The sequence below is a fragment of the Carassius carassius genome, chromosome 15 (genome assembly GCF_963082965.1).
Source record: "Carassius carassius chromosome 15, fCarCar2.1, whole genome shotgun sequence".
In the NCBI taxonomy this organism is placed as follows: domain Eukaryota; kingdom Metazoa; phylum Chordata; class Actinopteri; order Cypriniformes; family Cyprinidae; genus Carassius; species Carassius carassius.
Window position 1 is genome coordinate 12,247,895 of NC_081769.1, and position 21,698 is coordinate 12,269,592.

A 21,698-nucleotide genomic window follows, 5' to 3' on the forward strand; every position below is an offset into this window, starting at 1 on the left:
GAATTAAATCAGCATATAAGAATGTAGTCTGACGGCTCATGTGACAATGAAGACTGAAATAATGGCTGATGAAGAATGTAATCTTTGGAATAAATGACATTTTTTAATACTTTAAAACAGAATTTTATTATAGAATCATTTTTTTTTAATTCTATTATTTCACAATATTACTGTGTATGCTATTAACTAACTTAAGATTTATTGACAATACAGCATGTGCAAGTTCCATCAACTGGCCCGAAACCGTCATCCTTATTGTTATGACCTGGATATCGCCTAAACTTTATGGTGATTTATTACCATAATCTGAACACAACCTAAAACTTCCTGTCATTCATTAGAGAGCTATATATCCAAAATGTTTTTTATGAACACATGCTGTTAAATAACAGGCAAAAAAATCAAGGTTAAGATGCCCATGAACACAGTTTACAGTAGATGTGGTGTGTTATTCCAGTTCCCCGTCCATGGCTCGCTGGGATGAAGCAGCTATTCTGGGTGCTACAAGGTTTTATCACAGCTCAATGCATTATTTATAAGGCAGAAGCCTGGCCCCTGGAGCAGGAGAAATGAATGGTTATGACAGGGTAAACCCCACAAGATGCCAGCCACTGTGCATTGCAGGCATTAGTTGAGGCCAGCTTTTCAAAGTTGCTGATGGCCAACTCTCTGCGGTTTCTGGGAAACAATATGATACCGCATCTACAGTAGGACATTTGATTGTTTTTTTTTTATGACAATGCATTATTTATTTATCAATAATAGATGTTAAAATACACAACAATTGCCTTTCTGATGGAAAAATCTATATTGCAGGAAAAAAAAATCCAAGGATCTGCAGAGCAGGAGGCTCGTTTAAAATATATAAACTTTCAATTCCTAACTTGCATTCTTCCCACACGCAATTATATCCCTCACTGCTTCCATATTTATATTTATTTGGCAGTTAATTCTTCTCGAGCAGCTTTAACGGCATACTAAACCACATGTACAAGTCATGGTGAAATCTATCTTTTAATATAAAATTCATCTCCATAAAAAAGCTGGCGATGGCTATAATGAACAGATGCTAAACATTCATTGGAGATAATAAATCTGATTCATAGTTTAAAAAAGGTTCTTTAAGCATTGATTTTTATTCTTTTCACCACATCTAATCTCCATGCCAATGGAACGGGTTTGAAATGCAGCTCCGGTCCTTTTTCAAACTAAGAATGGAATTAATTGGATTGATTTAAGTAACAGATTTCATGTTTCATAATGAACCTTGCCCTTACTTTTAAAAAATTAGATTTAAAGTTGCATTCCAAAGCTGTTTCAGTGGGGCAGGCCTGCTTTTAGAAGCAGAGCTCAGACGTTTATTCAGACTACTGTGTTTTTCTTCTCAGACTACAGATGAACCTGAGGCTGATGATGATGAGGATGATGAGGATACTTTTCAAGGTTATTTCTGGGGAAATATAAAAGCCAGAACCACAGACACCATCTGTTGGATTACAAAGAGATCAAAAGCAGTGGGAGGAAGGAATCAAAAGAAAGAAAAAAAGAAAAACAGAGAAGACAGACTCATGTGGGCATTGCTGGAATTAAGAGGAGACTGAAAGTAGAGCAAACACAGTCTGTGTTATGATGTCTTCACTGGTGATCTTGTCTCTTTTGCTCCGGTGGGGTTGAATACGTTCTAATTCTGAATGCGACTGAATGCTACTGACATTCGCAAAGTGGGGAATTCAATTAGGCTTTTTGACATCATGCCTGTCAACTCCATTAGACCGGTCTCTTCATGACAATTCAAATCTTCTGCCCTACTGCTCGGTTTTTAGTTTTAACATCAGCAGTTATATAAGGTAGGTAGTAATGTGAGAAAAGAGTTTAAAACTTTAATAAGTTTCAATTCAATTAGCCTAAATGGTTTAGGCTTTCTCAGTTATTGACCATTACATACAAAAAAGTGGTATTTCAACCACAATTTCAATATATTTTAACATTTTAATAGACCGTTTCCTGTGCTTGATTTGAAAATGAACCATCTGATTTTACCATAGACCCCCACTCTTGCCAGATCAGGATGTAAAAGTATATGTTCTTCTGCTTCAGGCAGCCAAGCCATGGACACATTTAATGAACTAGCTCTTTTCTCAGGCCTGTTCCAGCTTTGCCACTCTGGGGGAGGATGGCACTGGATGTGCAATTACAGCAGACAGGACCAGCTACACCCAGTCAACCTAGGGCAACCCAGAACAACATTGTGACACAGTGCAGTGCAATACAGCACAAAGGAATGCTGTGTAATGCATCAGCACTAATTAAAAAAGAATGGGCAATGACATAGCGTAACCCAAGGAAACATCCTACACAACAACATGGTTGCAGGATTGACTGCCTAGCTATAGTGGTACAGGCACAGTGATTCATAACTATGTGACTGTCAGTTTTTGGCAAGACAGTGCAAGTGTGTTGTCATTTAGAATGTACAATTCAGTGACAGCAATGGTGGCATAGAGACAGGTGAACAGAATCACCAATATTCCTTTTACCACAACTTACACAAAGAAAAAAATACATTTGTTTTGTAAAAGCACTGTGCTGTATGTGGAACTTGACTTTGAAATTGTTTTGAAAAAAAAAACTGAGCAGTGTGTTTCTATGTAAAACTTGTTAGCGTGACGCTGGAGAGTTGTGGGTGGCTGTCAGGGCACTGCTATGAGGTGGTTAGGGGATTTGTTAAGGTGTTGCTTGTTGACCAAAGTAAGTTGCTCAGTCCACACAGATGTCTTCTTTAATGTCAAAGTCAACAGGATGTTTTATTTACTGGCAGGTGAAAAGACTAACCACTTGTGTGCGCACACACACACACTCAAACAAACTGGTATTCCTATAATTATGCTGATATTCCATAGGCGTAATGGTTTTTATGCCAAACAAAATGTATTTTTTATCCCAGTGGTTCTCAGACTTTTTATACCAAGTACCACCTCAGAAAATATTTGGCTCTCCAAGTACCACCATAATGACCAACATTTAAAAACAGTAGCGTAGTAGTCCTAACTATTCAGCAACAGCTCTGCACAGTTCAAAAAATAAGGCAGTTTTATTCCTAATAAGAATATTTATTGTTGTCAGCCACTTTAACATTGTAAACACACAGTTTGAACACTAACACTGCACTGTGCTTATGAACAGGTAATAAAAAAACTTGAAATGTGTTGTGCCTAAAATTTTAATAAAAACTGTACTGTACTTAAAAAAAAAAAAAAAAAACTTTACTCAAATTAAGATTCAATGAAAAATGTATTGTGTTTTAAACTTAGTTTATATTTAATTTAGTGATTCCTCTGAGTTTGAGTATCACTAGTGGACTCGTGTCGGGTCAGCCAATCTGATCTCGGGTACAACTTAAAGCCCGTGCAGACCTCTAACGTGTACCACACTTTGGGAACCACTGTTCTGTCCCATTACCCTAACCCAACCCTAAATCTACCCCTCACATAAAACTTTCTACATTTTTACATTTTCAAGATACTTCTGTATGATTTAAAAGCTGGTTTCCCCATGGGGACAAGAACTGTCCCCACAAGGTCGAAATTTACTAGTATCACTATCCTTGTGGGGACATAATGTCCCCATTGCACACACACAAACACACACAGAAACTCACACAAAGGCTACAAAACTGCAGGTAAAATTCTTCAAACTTTGCAGGTATTTATGTGGGTCGGTGTCATGTGGTGTAACTATTAAGAAAAAGAAAAATATATATTTTTCTTAAAATATAAAAACAAGTGAGTCTACACAATCATTATTTTCATAAAGTTGTTAAATATTTTTTATTAACACCTACATTAAGAATTAATTGCACCAGATGACATTTTACAGCCTCAACTAATCTTGTTGTCGTAGAAATAAAAAAATAAAATGATCTGACATTTTACACACAGTCATGAGAATCTGCAGGGGTCTATGATATAAGTTGTTTTTCCAGCATTACAGTAGCATATGACCAATGTTGCAACACATGTACACTTTGACAAACAGTTGCACCACCCTGACTATTTTTACTTTAACCCCTCCCCCCCCCCCCCCTATTGATTAAATAAATAAATCAAATCAAATAATTTTTTGTTTTTAATAAAATAAAAAGTACATAAATAAAACTACAATTAATTAAATAAATAAAAATGTAATAAAATTAAATAAATGTAATAATTAGGTAATCAAATGAATAGATTTGGACAAAAAAAAGTCTTTGACTCATGTGCCAAAGTGTAATGCCTAGAGTTCATGGTTTGTTTTTCTTCATTTAAATGAACAGTAAGTATACATGCCTTCCATGAGTCCCACATGCTGTTAACCTATAACCAGAGAAGCTCTTTAGTGGGGAACTCATTCATTCTTGGTTAGCTGTCAATTATGTCTTGTCCAGTATGACGTACAACACACTTATCCCCTAAGTGTCTTGTTAAAGGGCACAATGTGATATGTGTATAAAGTCAGATGTTTCTCTTTTAGCAATTTATTTTTTAAAAGAGAAATCAGTGAGTACAAGCTGTTCATATTGAGGGCAGCAAGACAATGTGTGTGGGAGAGCTTTTTTTAATACCAAGTAAAAAAAAAAAAAATCCCCTGCAGTCATGGCATTAGGCAGACATGTGGACACACAACCTGTCATGCTATCGTTATGGCTGCCTTCAATCACGGTGACCCACACACACACAAACACCAAAACCATCACTTGCAGCTCTCAGCCTTCTCTCTCTGTCAAACACACACATACACACACTCAGGAGCCCTAATCAACGTCATCAGAGGTCTCCGTTTCTGCAGATGGTGGAAATCAAAACTCAACAGGCTGAGCAAAAACACACCAGATCTGTGACAGACAGGAAGCTAAAACCACCTACACACACTAACATTCACCATAAACAGAGTATACAGGTTGGAGGAAACCTAGAACAAGCTTACTTAAAAGACAGAATGTGTAATTTCTAAAATGTTGAGACTAGATTAAATCAAATCAAATTGTATTTATAAAGCACAATAAAAACAACAATGCTGTACAAACCGTACTAAAATAGACATCAAAAACATAAAAAGTGTGTGTACATTTATATATACCAACACAATGAGAGGAGGAGAAATCAAAACTCGTGTGATTCAACCTTATAAGCCAGGGTAAAAAGACTTTGATTTGAATTTAGATTAAGACTGAAATAATAATCTAAAGGAAACCAGGGACCATCTTGGGGAATCTTGGGACCAGAAATCAGAAGTCTAACAGATGCGGATTCAAAAGGTCAGACAGATGGTTATGTGCCGATCCGGTTAGAGCTTTAAAAAGTACAATTTTAAAATCAATTTTGTAACGGACCTGTGGCCAGTGCAAAGGATGTCATATAATATAGGAGAGATATGATCAAATTTCCGGATGCCAGTAAGAAATCTTGAAGCATTTTGACCCATTTGAAAACAACTGATATTAGATTGACTTATTCCAATATAAAGATACTTGCAACAGTCAAGATGATATCAAACAAATGAATCTCTCGAACTCTGCAAAAAAAAAAAAAAAAAAAAAACACTTGTAGTCTTAAATAGCTAATAGCAATCTTAATTGGAAAAAAAGGATTTTAACTATGTTTATCAAATTTAAGTACAGAATCAAAAATAACTAATAAAGTTTTTCTCAGAAGGTTTAAGTAGACCAAATCTCCTAAATCACAATCAGAGCTTCCTGAAGGCCCAAACAGAATAATCTCTGTTTTGCTCTCATTAAGATAAGTAAGGAATCCATTACTTGATATCAGAAATACATACAGCTTAGGCCTTTTTTGCCATTGTGCTTCAAGGGCAAATAAATTGTCAGCTGTCTTCACAAAACCCTCCTACTTTTCTAGTAACCTCCCTTCAATGCCCTTTGGATAAAACCAATCCACAGTTACCATGTTTTTCTCATTGAATACCCCACTTCACCTAAAAATATGTAACATTATGAAACTAAAATAGCATTTCTTATTTACTTCTATGTAAATCAGCTGGTCAGTGTTGTGCATGAACGTGTTCAATGAACGACGTTCACTGAACGCGTTCATATTTTCACCGAACGCTGAACTGAACGAATCACTTTTCATACAATGAACGTGAACGAGAGCGGCGCTCACTCTGGCAGGAATGAACAGCACGCGCAGTTCACGTTCTTGCTCATTTAAAAAGTCAGGTTATACCAGGGCTTAATTTGAGCCGGAACATGTTCCGTCACCTCCGACATTGGATCTGGCACCTCCTGTGTCACTAAAATGAATTGCCTAAATGAAAAAAAAAATGTGTTCAATGTTTGTGACACATGACTTGCGCGCTTGTTGTACTAGTTGAGATTGCTGTTAGCCTCGATCGTTTCACGCAGGGGAAAATGTCAAAAAGACAGGAAAGTTTGCTTAACTTTTTCAAATACGCTGGACAGTCAGATCCCAAACAAGCAAAAATCGTTTCCGCTGATCAAAAAGGAGACCACGGTGGACACAGTAGCCTAGTATCGACATCTCGTTATTTCGACATAATAAGGGGACATTCTAATCTGCATTAAGCCACATTAAGCGTTCTTATAATGGTTTTCTATGGGAGGAAAATGCTTAAACGTTCATATTATGGGCTCATCTGATTTTTTTGTACATAGCATAGCCTATTTGTTAGGATTTTAGTATCATAATGATTAGGCTAATAAATGCACGCACAATTATCTGTGAACTTGATTTGAACAAATGCCTTTCAACTTGTGTGTGCAAAATTCAGAATTAAATTAATGTGCAGAAATTTGTACAAACAGAGAGTAGGCTATGTAGGCATACTATACTGTTGTAGCGATTAAAAAAAGCGCGTTTCATATTTGTTAAAATATTATAATGATACAAATTAACGTGAACTAGTTCGTTTTTAGATATGTGAACTTAGTTCATTTTTAAAAAAAAAATGAACTATGAACATGAACTAGTTCATTATCATCTGTGTGAACTGAACTTTGAGCTAGTTCTGTTTAAGTATGAACTGGCACAACACTGCAGCTGGTGTAGCAAGTCAATATGAAATGCTATTTTCATAACGCAGCATATTTTTAGATAAGCATGATTTAAATAATAATATTAATAATAGCGATTATTCTGTTCGGTAAGGATGCATTCAATTTATCAGAAATGACATTATAATCTCACAACAGATTCAAATAAAAGCTGTTCTTTTGAACATTCTAGTGATCTAAAAATCCTCTGAAAAACATCTTACTGAGCCCAAACGTTTGAACAGTAGTGTAGACAGTGAACTAAAAGGTGTTTTATAAAAGGTCTTTTTGTTGTGGTCACACAAACGTTATTCAAGTACAACCCGAATTCCGGAAAAGTTGGGACGTTTTTTAAATTTTAATAAAATGTAAACTAAAGGAATTTCAAATCACACGAGCCAATATTTTATTCACAATAGAACATAGATAACGTAGCAAATGTTTAAACTGAGAAATTTTACACTTTTATCCACTTAATTAGCTCATTTAAAATTTAATGCCTGCTACAGGTCTCAAAAAAGTTGGCACGGGGGCAACAAATGGCTAAAAAAGCAAGCAGTTTTGAAAAGATTCAGCTGGGAGAACATCTAGTGATAAATTAAGTTAATTGATATCAGGTCTGTAACATGATTAGCTATAAAAGCTTTGTCTTAGAGAAGCAGAGTCTCTCAGAAGTAAAGATGGGCAGAGGCTCTCCAATCTGTGAAAGACTGCGTAAAAAAAATTGTGGAAAACTTTAAAAACAATGTTCCTCAACGTCAAATTGCAAAGGCTTTGCAAATCTCATCATCTACAGTGCATAACATCATCAAAAGATTCAGAGAAACTGGAGAAATCTCTGTGCGTAAGGAACAAGGCCGGAGACCTTTATTGGATGCCCGTGGTCTTCGGGCTCTCAGACGACACTGCATCACTCATCGGCATGATTGTGTCAATGACATTACTAAATGGGCCCAGGAATACTTTCAGAAACCACTGTCGGTAAACACAATCCGCCGTGCCATCAGCAGATGCCAACTAAAGCTCTATCATGCAAAAAGGAAGCCATATGTGAACATGGTCCAGAAGCGCCGTCGTGTCCTGTGGGCCAAGGCTCATTTAAAATGGACTATTTCAAAGTGGAATAGTGTTTTATGGTCAGACGAGTCCAAATTTGACATTCTTGTTGGAAATCACGGACGCCGTGTCCTCCGGGCTAAAGAGGAGGGAGACCTTCCATCATGTTATCAGCGTTCAGTTCAAAAGCCAGCATCTCTGATGGTATGGGGGTGCATAAGTGCATACGGTATGGGCAGCTTGCATGTTTTGGAAGGCTCTGTGAATGCTGAAAGGTATTTAAAGGTTTTAGAGCAACATATGCTTCCCTCCAAACAACGTCTATTTCAGGGAAGGCCTTGTTTATTTCAGCAGGACAATGCAAAACCACATACTGCAGCTATAACAACAGCATGGCTTCGTCGTAGAAGAGTCCGGGTGCTAACCTGGCCTGCCTGCAGTCCAGATCTTTCACCTATAGAGAACATTTGGCGCATCATTAAACGAAAAATACGTCAAAGACGACCACGAACTCTTCAGCAGCTGGAAATCTATATAAGGCAAGAATGGGACCAAATTCCAACAGCAAAACTCCAGCAACTCATAGCCTCAATGCCCAGACGTCTTCAAACTGTTTTGAAAAGAAAAGGAGATGCTACACCATGGTAAACATGCCCCGTCCCAACTATTTTGAGACCTGTAGCAGAAATCAAAATTGAAATGAGCTCATTTTGTGCATAAAATTGTAAACTTTCTCAGTTTAAACATTTGCTATGTTATCTATGTTCTATTGTGAATAAAATATTGGCTCATGTGATTTGAAAGTCTTTTAGTTTTCATTTTATTAAAATTTAAAAAACGTCCCAACTTTTCCGGAATTCGGGTTGTATTATATATTGCACATTTAGACAATTTTTTTTATACTTTTATTTTTGTAAAAAAAAAATGTCTATCATGAAGTCATAACGTTATTCTCCTGAATAAACAATTGAAAAGAAAATCACTACTGACAGCACATTTATGACCAGCAGTGTGCTTACACTGAATTTCCTGCCATTATATGTCAATTCTGCATAAATGGACTGGCTTTATGCTGCTTCTGGTTTTAACAAAAGGAGGAAATTCTTAAGCAAAAGGCCAACTGAAAGGTTATATGATGCATAGTTATTGCGCATGAGCTGTATGCTTGTCAAAAGACATCACCTCAGTCTAGCCATTCACTGCCATGACCTGATAGACAAGCATAAATCTCTAGTTACCAAGACCATTATCGCTAATGACTGATTATTAGAACACCAATGCAAATCCAATGCCAGTTCAGGAGAGTTGAAAACAATGACTGACATTGACAATTTCACCAAAAGTAACCTCAAGCAAGTATTGCAACACTAGGGAGAAAAGGATGACTCCTACAAGGAAACGAGAAATAAAGGATGGTTCTTGCTCAATACGAAGTGCTTTCTAACTTCATCTTCTTTTATACGTAATCACTAAATTTGGCCAAGTGAGGAAGCTTACAAAATCCACTTCACCACTTAGTTACAGACCTGTTTCCTCATAGTCAGTTATTATTTAATTGAAAAACCAAATGAGGCACTCGAATTCTGTTTAGTCAGCAATCCTGCAGCATTCCGTCCTGCTGAGATCATGGTCGCCTTCAGCGGACGAAAGAGGAACAAATCCAGCTTTCTGACGAGCTGTGGATGTGAATGGAAAGTATAGAACATCTCCTTCTCGTTTCTTTGAATGAATCACAGAAATGTCACATTTCATCCCCCTTACAATGATAAATTGATGCTTTTATTCAGCACAAATACATTAAATTGATCAAAAATGACATTAAAATGATCTCTGCTTCAAAATGCAGATCTTTCTGTTTCTGTTCATAAAAGAACTGCAGAAAATACATATTTTATCACAGTTTCCACACTACATTAAGCAGCACAACCATTCTCAACTGTGTTAATAATAAGAAAGGGTTCTTGAGCATCAAATCAGCATATTAGAATGATTTCTTAAATCATGTAACTGAAGACTTGGGCTTTGCAAAGTGGGAAAATATGGTTTAAAATGTATTAAAATGGTGAACAGTTAATATTTCACATTATTTCTCTTTTTTTTAAATATGTCTTTGATTTTAAATGAATGTTGACTTGGTGACCATATAAATAGAAATAATATAATATAATTACTGCCATGAAAATATCACCAAAAAGGGTTTTATTTTCCTTAACTAAAACTTAATTGATCGTTTCTTTTTTAAGATTAGATTTCAGGGTGAAATATGACCCAGACATGTCCAGCTTTGGGAGATTCCCTTGATAGCTGAATTTCTAGAAAACAATTTAACACCAGTTTCTGTCTGAGGCTTCAGTTCCTCAAATTTCTTCATTCTCTCTGTCTCTTACGTGACTGTGGTCATGCATCCGAGTGTAAGGGATAACAGACCACTCGAGCTGAACGCTTCTATTAAAATTTAAGACTGCAGAATGGTTCTTTTTCCCTTCACATTTAATCACACTGAATCTTTCACCACCTCCCACAGAAGACATTAACAGGGAAGAGCGCTGAAAATATAACGCATGGCTGTGGAACTGACAGAGAGGGCAGCACAACTAATAGGAGTAGAAAACTTTCCCTGACAAGTCTCTAATTAGATATAAGCTGGCAGTGGATGCTGGACAGATGCATGATGATCAGTCAAAGGGACTACAGTGTCAGTTGGGCAGCTGAGAAATCCTCTATACTGTCTATAATTGGGGCTAAGGCTGTAGATACCTTATTCCTCTGACTCCTGACTAACAGATTCCTTTCCATAAACACAAGCATTAAGAAGAAGCAGATCTCTGTAATTGGCTCCCTGTTGTCCTGCAGAGCAGCAATGCAAACAAATGTCTGAATGACCACTGCATGGCTTGTCAGAGGACACCACACAGATTAGTTCTCTTCCAAAAACCTATAGAGCTGCTTCTGTCAACCAAGACAGCATCCTAACCGAGGTGGAACCTCCCAACTGACTGATTAGGCAGCAGCTTCATGAACTATTTTTACCGATAAATTTTTAGTACTGAAAGAAATACATCTATAATTGGGATTTCTCTCACTTTGGCCACCATATTGGATGCATTTTGTTACTGAACTTGGTGTTAAGCTAGAATTTGGCCAAGACAAGGTATCTCAGGAAGCAGCATAATTATGATTCCTTTCTTTAGAGTGGGCTTTATGCGAGGAGGGCAGCTGTAATACCTGAGGCAGCTCTCTAGGTTCTGTAAGCGAGCAAATGGAGAATTGAGACAATCACATTCATCTCAGTCTGACTCTGTATGATCAACCCTACAACAAATTCTTAGGGTAGTTTGCACAGAACATATTTTTTGCAAACAACTACTTTTTCATTATTTCCTATGTAAGCATGCACTATATGTTTGACAGATGCGTTTACTTGTCTTTTGCAGTGTCTTGCACATGACACAGCATTTAAAAACTGCTAACATCTTGAATTTTCAATGTGATAACACATGCGTTTGAATGGCCCCTTAGAATACTTTCTGAAAACATAATAATTCAGTTATTTGATAAACTGCAGGCTTTCATCAAAATCCCTAGGTGAAATGGGTCCTGTGTGGACAAACATTTTCACGAAAATCACGAATAATCAATAACTTTTGTACAATTTCTTTTTTTTTTATTACATTTTATTACTCCTAGTAATAGCTCCTAGTTTATTCGTCCTAGGAATAACTGAAAGAAGTAAAAAAAATATATATATACATTTTGGGTGGCATTAAACATGTTGAGGTTGGATTTTATACAATATTTGAAAATGAGTTCCTATGCAGACACATACTAGCTAATGAGAGAGGTGTTTACTGGGTCTAGGTTTTTATTTATTTATTTATTTTTCTGGAGAATGACACATATGGCATTGCTTTAGGTGAGAGCTAAAAAGTGTTTGCTGAGTTTGATGAAAGGAAACACTGTGTGAAAAATCTTATATACAGTACACTACAGTACAATATGCAAAAGCAGTAATATTGTGAAATATTTGTACTATTTAAAATAACTGCTTTCGTAAAAAAAAGTTAAAAACAAGATATATCAAATCAAATATTTTAATTAAATCAAAATTATGAGAATAAAATGAGATTAAAGTCGAGATACTATGAGAATAAAATCTAAATATTTCGATAATAAAATTTAAATTATGAGAATAAAGTTGAAATATTATGGGAATAAAGTTAAAATTGCGAGAATAATGTTGAAATCTTAAGAGAGTAAAGTCTAAATATTTATAGAATAAAGTCGAAATTATGAAAATAAAGTCGAAATACTACGAGAATAAAGTTGAAATATTTCGAGAATAAAGTAGAAATTACAGGAATAAAATCTAAATATTATGGGAATAACGTTTAAATTACTTTTAAAAAGTTTAAATGTTTTTAGAATAAAATCAAAAATATGTTGAGAATAAAGTCGAAATTACAATAATTAATCATTAGGCTACAAGGTTAAAGTTATATTTTAATTCATATTTAATATTTATATATTAATATTTAATAGGTATTTATTAATGTTTAATATTTAATAATTATATATTAATAATTATATATTAATATTTATATATTTATATTTATATATTTATATATTAATGTTTATATATTAATATTTGTATTATATGTAATAGTTTGTTTTGAGAGTATACTCTAATCTATTGCGCATGCAAATAACCCGGACTGGGAGCACCGGGAGATACTTTTTTATAGTTAGTTTTATAGCGAAATACAAACAATAGTCTATGTCTATTACAATAATGTTGTTTTTCACGCTCTTTAATGTGGCGTGACGTGGCAGATCGCTGTATTCGCTTCAGTTTAATCAGAATCTGAATCAGTCATCTTTCCAATTACAGTGAGACATTTGTTTCATTAAATTAAGTTACTGTAGTTGTTGTTTTTTCTTGCCTTCCGATGTTCCTTAACTTTTCTATTTTGCTATAAATTTGTTATAAAGAGGAAAAACACATTTATAAGTTGTATTTCAAGATAAAATTTACAGAACTTGAAAGCTGAGCAGGCTATATTAAAAGGAACAAAGCACAAAATGAATGCCATTACTGGGTGGCTGGCACGCTACAAATAATTAATGGAAAACGTTAAATATTATGTCTATTACTGTATTATACCATGAATAAAACAGCTTGTGAATAGTCACTTAATGTTACATACCTCAGAAAAGACAACAATATAACTTATGTTAAGGAGTTGGAGCTCACTTCGACCTTTAGAATGTTTTATTTTAGTTTATAATTGAATACATGTGAGGAATGAAAGGTTGGCCGCCACAGACATTTTTGTGGAGTAGGTGGTGGAATTTTCACAAAGAAAACAGTTTAATTTAATGAATTGATTTACATGAATACAGCGATCCGTCACGCCACATTAAAGAGCTTGAAAAACACATTATTGTAAGACACATAGGCTAGTTTGCATTTAGCTATAAAACTGATTTTGGAAGCTGAGACCTTGTTTTATATTAAAAGTACCAAAAGCACAAAGCTTATTGCTATTGGGGGGCTGGCGCACTACAAATAATGAATGCAATCAAAGACACAAAATATTATTTCCAAGCATACTGTCCCTTCGAGTATGAGACATGGTATGATTTCTGCTAATAATCGCACATATATTTGTAGTATTAAAAAGGGTTAAATAAGAGAGCTACGGTGTGAGCTGATGTTAAGTTGTTCCTGTTCAGTCTGTTAATACCATATTCTCGATATTAAGATGTTGATGACTGGTCCTCATCCCAGTAAGATCCCATGCTCGGATGCAACAATATTCAAATAAATTCCAGTGACCAGGCAACTTCTCCTGGTTCCATTTGCATATACTCTCAAAATATTATAAATTTAATTTATACAATTTAAATTCTTGAAACATTTTGTCTTTATCCTCAAACCTTTTTGACTTTATTCTTGAAACATTTCAACTTCACTCTTGAAAATTTCGAGTTTATTCTCGAAACATTTCGACTTTATTCTCATAGTATTTCGACTTTATTCTCATAGTATTTGGACTTTATTCTCAAAACATTTCGACTTTATTCTCATAGTATTTCCGCTTTAATCTCGAAACATTTCGACTTTATTCTTGAAACATTTCGACTTTATTCTCATAGTATTTCGACTTTATTCTCATAGTATTTCGACTTTATTCTCATAGTATTTCGACTTTATTCTCGAAACATTTCGACTTTATTGACGAAACATTTTGACTTTATTCTCATAGTATTTCGACTTTATTCTTGAAACATTTAGACTTTATTCTCATAGTATTTCGACTTTATTCTCGAAACATTTCGACTTTATTCTTGAAACATTTTGACTTTATTCTCATAGTATTTCGACTTTATTCTCGAAACATTTCGACTTTATTCTCATAGTATTTCGACTTTATTCTCGAAACATTTAGATTTTATTCTCGTAGTAATTCGACTTTATTCTCGAAACATTTCGACTTTATTCTCATAGTATTTCGACTTTATACTCGAAACATTTCGACTTTATTCTCAAAACATTTCGACTTTATTCTCAAAACATTTCGACTTTATTCTCAAAACATTTCAACTTTATTCTCGAAACATTTCGACTTTATTCTCGTAGTATTTCGACTTTATTCTTGAAACATTTCGACTTTATTCTCATAGTTCATTCTCATTATTCTCATAGTATTTCGACTTTATTCTTGAAACATTTTGACTTAATTCTCATAGTATTTCGACTTTATTCTCGAAACATTTCGACTTTATTCTCGAAACATTTCGACTTTATTCTCGAAACATTTCGACTTTATTCTCGAAACATTTCGACTTTATTTTCATAGTATTTCGACTTTATTCTTGAAACATTTCGACTTTATTCTAGTAGTATTTCGACTTTATACTCGAAACATTTCGACTTTATTCTCAAAACATTTCGACTTTATTCTCAAAACATTTAGACTTAATTCTCGAAACATTTCAACTTTATTCTCATAGTATTTCGACTTTATTCTTGAAACATTTCGACTTTATTCTCGTAGTATTTCGACTTTATTCTTGAAACATTTCGACTTTATTCTCATAGTTTTTCGACTTTATTCTTGAAACATTTCGACTTTATTCTCATAGTATTTCGACTTTATTCTCAAAACATTTCCACTTTATTCTCGAAACATTTCGACTTTATTCTCATAGTATTTCGACTTTATTCTCAAAACATTTCGACTTTATTCTCGTAGTATTTCGACTTTATTCTCGAAACATTTTGACTTTATTCTCATAGTATTTCGACTTTATTCTCGAAACATATCGACTTTATTCTCATAGTATTTCGACTTTATTTTCATAGTATTTCGACTTTACTCTTGAAACATTTCGACTTTATTCTAGTAGTATTTCGACTTTATACTCGAAACATTTCGACTTTATTCTCAAAACATTTCAACTTTATTCTCAAAACATTTAGACTTTATTCTCGAAACATTTCAACTTTATTCTCATAGTATTTCGACTTTATTCTCGAAACATTTCGACTTTATTCTCGTAGTATTTCGACTTTATTCTTGAAACATTTCGACTTTATTCTCATAGTATTTCGACTTTATTCTTGAAACATTTCGACTTTATTCTCATAGTATTTCGACTTTATTCTCAAAACATTTCCACTTTATTCTCGAAACATTTCGACTTTATTCTCATAGTATTTCGACTTTATTCTCAAAACATTTCGACTTTATTCTCGTAGTATTTCGACTTTATTCTCAAAACATTTCAACTTTATTCTCATAGTATTTCGACTTTATTCTCGAAACATTTCAACTTTATTCTCATAGTATTTCGACTTTATTCTCGAAACATTTCGACTTTATTCTCAACACATTTCGACTATATTCTCATAGTATTTCGACTTTATTCTCAAAACATTTCGACTTTATTCTCGTAGTATTTCGACTTTATTCTCATCAAAACATTTCGACTTTATTCTCGTAGTATTTCGCCTTTATTCTCGTAGTATTTCGACTTTATTCTCATCAAAACATTTCGACTTTATTCTCGTAGTATTTCGCCTTTATTCTCGAAACATTTCGACTTTATTCTCATAGTATTTCGACTTTATTCTCATAGTGTTTCGACTTTATTCTCATAGTATTTCGACTTTATTCTCATAGTATTTCGACTTTATTCTCATAGTATTTCGACTTTATTCTCATAGTATTTTCAACTTTATTCTTGAAACATTTCGACTTTATTCTCATAGTATTTCGACTTTATTCTTGAAACATTTCGACTTTATTCTCCTAGTATTTCGACTTTATTCTCCTAGTATTTCGACTTTATTCTCAAAACATTTCGACTTTATTCTCAAAACATTTAGACTTTATTCTCGAAACATTTCGACTTTATTCTCATAGTATTTCGATTTTATTCTCATAGTATTTCGACTTTATTCTCATAGTATTTCGACTTTATTCTCAAAACATTTCGACTTTATTCTCAAAACATTTAGACTTTATTCTCGAAACATTTCGACTTTATTCTCATAGTATTTCGATTTTATTCTCATAGTATTTCGACTTTATTCTCCTAGTATTTCGACTTTATTCTCAAAACATTTCGACTTTATTCTCAAAACATTTAGACTTTATTCTCGAAACATTTCGACTTTATTCTCATAGTATTTCGATTTTATTCGCATAGTATTTCGACTTTATTCTCATAGTATTTCGACTTTATTCTCAAAACATTTCGACTTTATTCTCGAAACATTTCGACTTTATTCTCATAGTATTTCGACTTTATTCTTGAAACATTTTGACTTTATTCTCTTAGTATTTTGACTTTATTCTCGTAGTATTTCGACTTTATTCTCATAGTATTACAACTTTAATCTCGTAATCTAGGTTTTTTTATTTTTATTAATGTGTCGTACTACTTGAATATATTTACAATTTTAATTGTATTTACATTATAAAATATTCCACAATATTACTATGTAAAATATTTGAAAACATTATAACATAATGTAACACATGAAAACATAAAAAAAACATTAAAATCTTATGGTCCAGTTACATTTGACTGGTAGTGTTTTTTTATATGGTTTGTCCATGATTTTTGCTGATAACTCAAGGTTGCTCATTTAAAAAAAAAACTCATATTGATTACCCTAGGACCAAGAACTAATTCATACAGTACATGTACACGTGTAGTGAAATAGCCAACATTTATGTGAGAATTTCACTTGCAATATAGAATAACAAATAATTCTCACAATTATTACTTGATGAGATGTTTTGATGTTACTTGATGTTAATTGATGTTTTCCCACCACAAATATAATAACACCAAGGTCATTGGTTGGATTCCTATGGAATTCTTATTGATGTGCATCTTGAAAACAATTTCACTTTTTTAAATGGCAAATGAATCAGATCAAAATGAAGCCTATTTACTTACTAAATACATCCTAGTCTTACTGCTTGTTATTCATTAGTGCACGTTATTCCAAAATAAATTAATAAATAATAAGTTTTAAAAAATGTGTCTTCATTATCTTTCTACAAAATAAATAACTTGCTCCGCTTGTAAAGCAACTTTAGTTTTTGGCTGACATCATCTAGGCCATGCAGGCAATTGGCTAATGTTAACCAATAGTCAAGCAGCTATTTAGGCACTGTTTTTAAAACCTGGCTTGGAATAAGCCAATAATCTTCCAATTGATAAATTCAACTCCTACGTTTTTTCCTCAATGGATATCACATTTTACCCTGAAATGCATTTTACAGTGGACGTAAAATGGGCTGAAAATCAGTCTTGAAGGAAAACAAGCTGTACAAGTACATAGGGCTTAAAAGAGTGCATAAGTCAACAGCCAGGCGTTAGTAATAACTGTAAGGGCATTATCATTAAAGGTCTTTAAAAGCATGGTGTGAAGCCAGTAATTTCCCAATAGGCAAACTGGTTTGAATCCAATAATTTCCCACAGGATTAATTCAAGTCCTACATTTTTTCCTCACTGAATATCACATTTCACGCTGAATTGCATCTTATTATAGAAGTAAAATGGGCTTAAAATGTGATTTCATGTTGAATTTTGATGACAATTAGTCTTGAAACAAAACAAGCTTTACTGTATTTACAAGACTCAACATCCAGTTGTAAAATCTTTGTAATACTAGCAAGGGTATTATCATTAGGAGTCTTTTGTCAGACCAGTACAACATAGCTTATTTAAATTCACCCACCTGTTCAGGATGCTTGCTGCCTGTGATTTCAGCCACAGTGTTGTAGGAGTCAACATCTGGCAGTGTTTGGGCCCCCATAGTCAGACGCACCACAATCCTCTGGCCTCTGCGGACCATCCTGGCCATCATCTGGGCATCCTCGACAGTGATGCAGGCAGTGGGAATCTGAGGCACTCCAGGCTGGTACCACTGCCAGCCAGTGTGGGGGCTGAAAACAACACCATGAGTGGGTTAAAACTCAGAAATATGCTTTTTATATAATACATATTGTTACAATATACAATACCGGTCAAAAGTGCAGAATAATTACGTTTTTTTTTTAATGCAATTTAAACCTTTGATAGCAAATCTGAATTTTCAGCAAGTATCATCAATTATTAATGGGGCTATATTTGTAATATTGGTTCTTATTATTATCAATGTTGAAAACTGTTTTTGCTGCTTAATATTTTAGTGGAAACCATGATACATTTCTTTTATCAGAATTCTTTGATAAATAGAAAGTTAAAAAGAATAGCAAGTATTTGAAATACAAATGTTTTTAATTTATTTGTAACATCATACATTTCTTTACTGTCACTTTGGATCAATTTAATGCATCCTACTAGATAAAAGTATTAATTAATTAGGTAACACTTCATTATAGGGCTTATTAGCATGCATATTACTAGCATATTAGCCATTTATTAGTATTAATCAGGCATATATTAATGCCTTATTCTACGTGACCTTATTCTACATCCCTTATCCCTAAACTAACTACCTTACTAACTATTAATAAGCAGCAAATTAGGAATTTATTGAGGGAAAACTCTTAGTTAATAGCGAATATGTGTTCCCATTAACTGTTATATATATACATTATACATAAATCTTATTTACCCCAAACTTTTAAATGATAGTTTATCACATTTTACACAACATATTAACAGCACAACTGGTTTCAACATTTATAATAATAAGAAAGCACCAAATATTAGAATGATTTCTGAAGGATCATGCGACACTGATGATTGGAAGTAATGGCTGCTGAAAATTCAGCTTTGCCATCATAGGAATAACTTAAATTTGAAAATCCATTCAAATAGAAAACTGCATTTTAAACTCACAATATTACTGTTTTACTGTATTTTAGATTAAATAAATGGAACTTTGGTGAGCATATGACACTTTGTTAAAAAACTTATTTCAAATGTTAAACTGGCAGTGTTTTTTTATGTATGCATGTAAGTAAAATTGTAATTTTTTTAGGTAGTGTTTATTCATTTTTTCCTTTTTTTATGTAATTGTATTTATTTTTTCTTTATTATTTGAGAAACAAACTATCTCTGGAGTGATCTATTTTTTGTCCCTCTTTTGTTGACAACTTTATATTCAAAGTTCTGTTAGTAGCCAGTTTTAGCTCAGTTTACAATAGCAGTCCTTTTAATTCAACAGTGTGATGGTTCTGACCTGTTGATGGAGAATGGAGTTACTGAACGGATAAGTGAAGCCACGGCTCCAGCTTTAGCAGCCTCTGAGGCCCCTGAAGCCCGATAGGCCACGGTCTCCCCATAGCTCACAAACGGTTGGTTATACACAACAATTTTCCCTTTAGCCTCACTCGCTTTCTTTTTGAGCTCTTCAAAAGACTCCACCACCATTACCTCTGCCTCTAAACCTGCCAGAAGAATATAAGCTGGTTAGATGTTTGCAGGTGCAGGTATTTAAAAGATGAATGGTGACTACTTACCTCCTGGAGGAGTACCTACACTACTACCAAGCCCAAGTATGGCTAAAGTGTGGTTTCTCGGTAGAAGCATCACCGCGCTCTCCTCCCCGCGCACCCAGTGAGGGATCTTCACTTGCTCTAGATGCACATTCTCCAGTCTGTCCTGTGTCAGGGCATTGTACATGTACTTAATGGCCAGGTCTAGGTTCTTAGAGCCACTGACTCTGTTTCCAATAGTGTCAGTGAACTCAGCCAGCCTCTCATAGGAACGGTTCTGAGCCTTTCCATGTACTGCTAGGTTTATGATTCGCTGAGCGATGTCAGAGTACTTAAAGATCTCTTTGGATATTTCTGAAAGCGGTTTGCTGTCGTAACTGTGAGGCCTGGAGTGACACTGTAGACAGTTAAGTATAAGAAGAGTCAGCAGCACCTGACTGATGGAGTTTAGACGCCTGCTTTTATTGCCAGTCATCTGAAAAGCACATGACAGGGAAAAAAAGTCAAACATTTCTGTATTTTAAAAAAGTAATATTTGCCATTTATCAATAGAGAAGTATTAAATGTGCTATTCACACACACATTTCTGTTATGGTAGTAATGCAGTTTAACTGGTCATAAATTGTTTCCTGGAACTGTTTTCAATTTTTTCAAGGTTGTTTTTTCTAGTCGTTCTTGATATGAAAGATTTTATACATTGAAGCCCAAACATGTAAGCCGCTGCCATTTATTTGATCACTTGCTCATGTTAGCACATACAGTATTAATAATAATAAAGGTAAGTTACATTCAAGCTCAGCTGGTTTTACGAAATCCAAAAATGCAACAAACTGTTTGCTATTTGAAAAATATATATATATTTACATAGTGGCTTATGCTTGGTTTTTGAAACGATCTTTAAAACACTTTAATGCATAATGTAAACAGCAATGTATTAAAATTTATAAATTATTTACCGGCATGATTCAAAGTACACTGTACATACCTTGAAAACATTGGTCGATTATGTGGCTACGGCAAGCGCCAAGGGACAATCAAGACAAAACGCGTTTAGTATCCAACACGAGACATCTTCCACAACGATGTCTCACGAACCGTTGCAGTTCTTATGAAGCCAAAGGTTAACGACTTAAGTTGTAAGGAATTTACGTTTTTTGTGTTAATTTATAGATCAGGGTGTAGGCTAAATATGTTAGGCTAACCAAGATGATTTTTTTTTTATTCCTTACATAGTTATCTCTAGGATATTTATTATTATTATTATTATTATTATTATTATGTCCAAACAAATAAAATAAGACTAAAACTGTTCTTGCTAAATAGCCCAATGTGACAATTATTTTATGACCATTTTGACCTTGATATATATATATATATATATATATATATATATATATATATATATATATATATATATATATATATATATATATATATATATATATATATATAAAATGGTATTCTTTTTGTGAAACTTTTATATAAATGAAGTAATTCATGTAATTCGTTATTTAACGTGATGTGACGTGTGTGTGTGTGTGTGTGTGTATATATATATATATATACATATATATATATATATATATATATATATATATATATATATATATATATATATATATAT

The 21,698-nt window shown here is 33.7% G+C and overlaps 1 protein-coding gene across 2 annotated transcripts in view; it reads right to left on the reverse strand.

Annotated features, from left to right (window-relative positions):
* Positions 1–21,192, reverse strand: part of LOC132158104 (carboxypeptidase Q-like) — a 57,610-nt gene extending 36,418 nt beyond the window's left edge. Inside the window, exons 1-4 of one of the 2 annotated variants that reach the window (XM_059567375.1) lie at positions 21,031–21,192; positions 20,099–20,549; positions 19,819–20,026; positions 18,367–18,574 (exon numbers count right to left, since the gene is read on the reverse strand). In XM_059567375.1, the coding sequence (XP_059423358.1) occupies positions 18,367–18,574; positions 19,819–20,026; positions 20,099–20,549; positions 21,031–21,036 (873 nt within the window). In that variant the 5' untranslated portion in view covers positions 21,037–21,192. The remainder of the gene's footprint in view (positions 1–18,366; positions 18,575–19,818; positions 20,027–20,098; positions 20,550–21,030) is intronic. The other variant, XM_059567376.1, reaches the window with a different exon arrangement.
* Positions 21,193–21,698: the final 506 nt, after the last annotated feature.